Source organism: Myotis yumanensis, unplaced genomic scaffold (assembly GCF_028538775.1).
Source record: "Myotis yumanensis isolate MYYU_CA2020_CCGP unplaced genomic scaffold, mMyoYum1.0.hap1 SCAF_10, whole genome shotgun sequence".
In the NCBI taxonomy this organism is placed as follows: domain Eukaryota; kingdom Metazoa; phylum Chordata; class Mammalia; order Chiroptera; family Vespertilionidae; genus Myotis; species Myotis yumanensis.
The window spans coordinates 82,264,774-82,269,639 of NW_027223761.1; the positions used below are offsets into that span (position 1 = coordinate 82,264,774).

Genomic DNA, 4,866 nt, shown 5'->3' on the forward strand with positions numbered 1-4,866 from the left:
AGGAAACAAAATAATGTCCAGAAATAAGTTACATTTTTATACATCAGTAATGAACTATCATAAGGGAAACTAAAAAAACAATCCCATTTACAATTGCACCAAAAATAATAAAATACCTAGGAATAAATTTAACCAAGGATGTAAGAGACCTGTATTCAGAAAATTATAAGACACTGAAGAAGGGAAATGAAGAAGATACAAATAAGTGGAAGCATATACTATGTTCTTGTATAGGAAGAATTAACATCATTAAAATGTCCATAGGATCCAAAGACATTTATAGATTCAACGCGATTCCTATCAAGATACCACTGGGGTATTTAACAGAACTAGTAATATTCCAAAAATGTATATGGAACCAAAAAAGTCTGTGAATAGCCATTGCAATCTTGGGAAAGAAGAACAAAGTTGGACGAATCATGCTACCTGATATCAAAATACTACAAGGCCATAGTAATCAAAACAGTATGAAACTGGCATAAAAACAGGCATATAGATCAATGGAACAGTATAGCAAGCCCAGAAATCAACCCATGCCTATATGCTCAATTAATATTTGACAAAGGATGGAAAATACAATGGGGTAATGACAGCTTATTCAATAAATGGTGCTGGGAAAATTGGACAGATACATGCAAAAAATGAAACTAGCCCACCTTCTTGCACCATATACAAGAAGAAACTAAAAATGAATTAAAGACATAAATGTCAGACTCAAAACATAAAACTCTTAGAAGAAACCATAGGCAATAAAATCTTGGACATTTCTTGTAGTAATGTTTTTTTTCTGATATATCTCATTGGGCAAGGAAAACAAAGAAAAAAAGCAAAAGGGACTACATCAAACTAAAAGGTTTTTGCACAGCAAAGAAAACCATCAACAAAATGAAAACACAACCTACTGAATGGGAGGAGTTACTGGCCAATGTCACATCTGTTAAAGGTTTACTATCCAACATTTATAAAGAACTCATAGAACTCAACACCAAAACCACAAACAACCCAATTTAAAAACAGGCAAAGAACCTGAACAGACATTTCTCCAACGAGGACAGGCAGACGACCAACAGACATATGAAAAGATGTTCAATGTCACTAATCCTCAGAGAGATGCAAACCACAACAGTGAGATATCACCTCACCCCTGTCAGAATGGCTATCATCAACAAATCAACAAACAAGCGTTGGTGAGGATGTGGAGAAAAGGGAACCCTCCTGCACTGCTGGTGGGAATGCAGACTGTGTAGCCACTATAGGAAACAGTAGGGAGTTTCCTAAAAAATTTTAAATGGAACTGCCGTGTGACCCCGCTATTCCACTTCTGGGTATATGTCTAAAGAAACCAAAACACACTAATTCAAAAGAATATATCCACCCCTATGTTCATTGCGGGGTATTTACAATAGCCAAGTGCCCATCAATAGATGAGTGAATTAAAAAGCTGTGGGAGGTTTACACGGAGGAAGACTACTCGGTCGTAAAAACAATTGTAAATCTTACCCTTTGTGATGGCATGGATGGACCTGGAGAGCAGGATGCTAAGCAAAAATGGTCAGAGAGATAAGTACCATGTGATTTCATTTCCATGTGGAAGCCAAAGGACAATATAAATGAACAAACAAACAGGCTCTTAATACAGAGAACAGACCGATTGTTGCCATAGGGGAGGAGGGTCAGGGTATGGATGAAAAAGGTAAAGTCATCAAGAAGTACAGATTGGTAGCTACAGAATAGTCTTAGGGAGGAAAAGTGCAGCATAGGCAATGTGGTCAATAACATTGTAGTAACTATAGGGCACCAGGCAGGTACTGGGCGTATCAGGGGACCACTTAGGTAGATGGTTGTCTAACCACTATGCTGTACACCTGAAACTAACACGAAATAATATGAATGTAAACTGTAATTGAAAAACTTTTTTAAAATGTAAAAAAGAGAAATCTCTGAAAACTTGTTTAAAAAAAGTAAGAATGTGTGGTTTCTTAATCAAGACCACTGCTTCTCTCTCTGCTCTCAGCTCAGCAAGGGGGAGACGCAACTCACACTACTGCCCCCAAGAAGACGGGGCTTGCTCGCCCACAGCAGCCAGTCTGAGGTCTTTCTTCCCCGGAGGAACAGAACTTTAGCGTTTCTCACTCTGTTCCCAGCTGCTTTTGCTCAGGCTAAGTTCCACACTAGGGTAGTCAAGAAGTGAGGACTTCTCTATGCACCCTGTGTTCATTGCAGCATTATTCGTGGTGGTCAAGACACGGAAACAGCAAAGAAAACCATCGACAGAATAAAAAGACAGCCCAATGAATGGGAGAAGATATTCACCACTGGCACATCCGACAACAGGTTAATATCCAACCTTTATGAAGAAGATGTGGTCCATGTACGCAGTGGAATACTACTCAGCCATGAGAAAGGGTGAAATAGCGTCATTTGCAACAGCATGGATGGACCGTGAGAACATTATGCTAAGTGAAATGTCAGAAAAAGCTAAGAACCATCTGATTTCACTCATATGTGGGATATAAAACTGAAACTCGTGAACACAAACAGCAGTGTGGTGGCTGCTGGGCGATGGGGAGAGAAGGAGTCCTAATATGAGGTGACGGGAGAAGACCTGACTCTGGGTGGTGGGCACAAAGTGCTATATACAGATCTTATAACTTAGAAACCCACACATGAAACCTATATGTTCATGTTGACCAATGTCACCCCAATAAAATTTAATAATAATAAAAAAGAAGTGAGGACTCTTCCTTAGGCATGGGGTGCCAAGAAGATAGGGGTGCCAATCGCCCTTTACTTAGCTCATGAGGCAGTGGTTCCACATCAGAAGTAACGAGCCAGGAGGGACCTACTGCTCCTCTCCCCCTCCCACCCCAACCCTCCACCCTTATTACCCCCTGCCCCCCCCCACACACACACATCTACTGGTTATTCAGTATCGCCCTCAAAGAAATTTTTCATTGTCCCCATCCTTAGCTCCAGAGCCCCTGCCCAGAGATATTTCTACCCCTGGGGGGAAAAAAGCAGGAGGACCCACACTCCCAATTTCAAAACTTACTACAAAGCAATGGTAATTAAGGCAGTGTGGTCCTGGATGTGGATAAACATATAAGTCACTGAAATAGAATTGAGAATCCAAAACTAAACCCATACATCTACAATCAACTTTTTACAAGATGCCAAGACTATGCAATGGGGGAAAGAATTGTGTTTTAAACAGATGATGCTGAAACAACTAGCTAGCCACATGCAAAAAAAATTAATTTGAACCCTTGCCTCACACCATATACAAAGGTTAACTCAAAATGAGTCAAAGATCTAAATGTAAGAGGTACAAGCCTACAAGTCTTAGAACAAAATCTAGAGGTAAATCTTTATGCCCTTGGATTTGGCAAAGAATTCTTAGTTGAGTCACCCAAGGGATGAGCAATGAGTGAACAAATAGACAAACTGGAATTCATCAAAATTTAAAACTTTTGTGCTTCAAAAGACACCGTCAATAAAGGGAGATTTTTCTACAGAATGGGAGAAAATAGTTGCAGCATAGGGAATATAGTCAATCATGTATCTGATAAGGAACTTGTATCCAAAATATATAAAGAACAACTACAACTCAATCATAAAAAGACAAAAAAGCCAATTGATACACCAATAACTTCAGTGAGCAAAGGATCTGAATAGATATTTCTATAAGGAAGATATACATATGGCCAATAAGCCCATGAAAAGATACTCTCAACATCATTAGTCATTAGGGAAATATAAATCAAAGCCACAGTGAGAGCCCAGCCAGCGTGGCTCAGTGGTTGAGCATTGACCTATGAACCAGGAGGTCACAGTTCGATTCTGGTCAGGACACATGCCCGTGTTGCAGGCTTGATCCCCAGTGTGGGGCGTGCAGGAGGCAGCTGATCCATGATTCTCTCTCATCATTGATGTTTCTATCTCCCTCTCCCTCTCCCTTCTTCTCTGAAATCAATTAAAAAGAATTGTCCCTGAGCAGATCGACTTCTCTCGTTCGCGCACTTCGCTCAGCCTCCTCTGCAACCATGTCTGATAAACCCAATATGGCTGAGATGGAGAAATTCGATAAGTTGAAACTGAAGAAAACAGAAACGCAAGAGAAAAATCCACTGCCTTCAAAAGAAACGATTGAACAAGAGAAGCAAGCAGGCGAATCGTAATGAGGCACGCGCCGCCAATATGCACTGTACATTCCACAAGCATTGCCTTCTTATTTTACTCCTTTTAGCTGTTTAACTTTGTAAGATGCAAAGAGGTGGGATCGGTTTAAGTGACTGTGCTGCCCCTTTTCACATCAGAACTACTGACAACGAAGGCCGCACCCGCCGCTCCATCTGCCTGGCTGGCTGGCGGGGAAGGGGGACAACTTGCATGTTGGTGAAGGAAGGAGCTGGCTGGGACGAGAGTGAAATCTAGAGTTAAAACCAAGCTGGTCCAAGGGGTCCTGCGGGCTGTAAAATGCAGTTTAATCAGAGTGCCATTTTTTTTATTCAAATGATTTTAATTATTGGCATGCACAATTTTTTTAATATGAAAATAAAAAGTTTTAAAACCTGGAAAAAAAAAAAGAATCAATGAGATACCCTTCACATCTACCTAGGATTGCTAGAATCAAAAAGTCAGATAATTAGAGTTGGTGGGGATGTGGAGAAATCAGAGCCCTCATAAAAGGCTGGTGGGAATGTAAAATGATGCAGCCACTTTGGAAAACAATCTAGCCATTCCTCAAACGCAATCATCACATGATTCAGCAATTCCGCTTCTAGGTACACAACCAGAAGAAATAAAAACATATGCCCATACAAAAAGTGCTACACAAATGTTTATAGCAGCAGCCTCTATAATAGC

The 4,866-nt window shown here is 40.4% G+C and overlaps 1 protein-coding gene across 1 annotated transcript; it reads left to right on the forward strand.

The window, feature by feature from the left end:
• Positions 1–4,034: 4,034 nt before the first annotated feature.
• Positions 4,035–4,519, forward strand: LOC139018324 (thymosin beta-4-like). The gene has a single exon (XM_070426956.1). The coding sequence runs from the start codon at positions 4,044–4,046 to the stop codon at positions 4,176–4,178; it is 135 nt and encodes a 44-aa protein (XP_070283057.1). The 5' UTR covers positions 4,035–4,043; the 3' UTR covers positions 4,179–4,519.
• The last annotated feature ends 347 nt before the right edge of the window (positions 4,520–4,866 follow it).

Coding starts and splice junctions, on each gene's coding strand:
- LOC139018324 (XM_070426956.1), top strand. CDS start 4,044: ATGTCTGATAAACCCAATATGGCTGAGATGGAGAAATTCGATAAGTTG.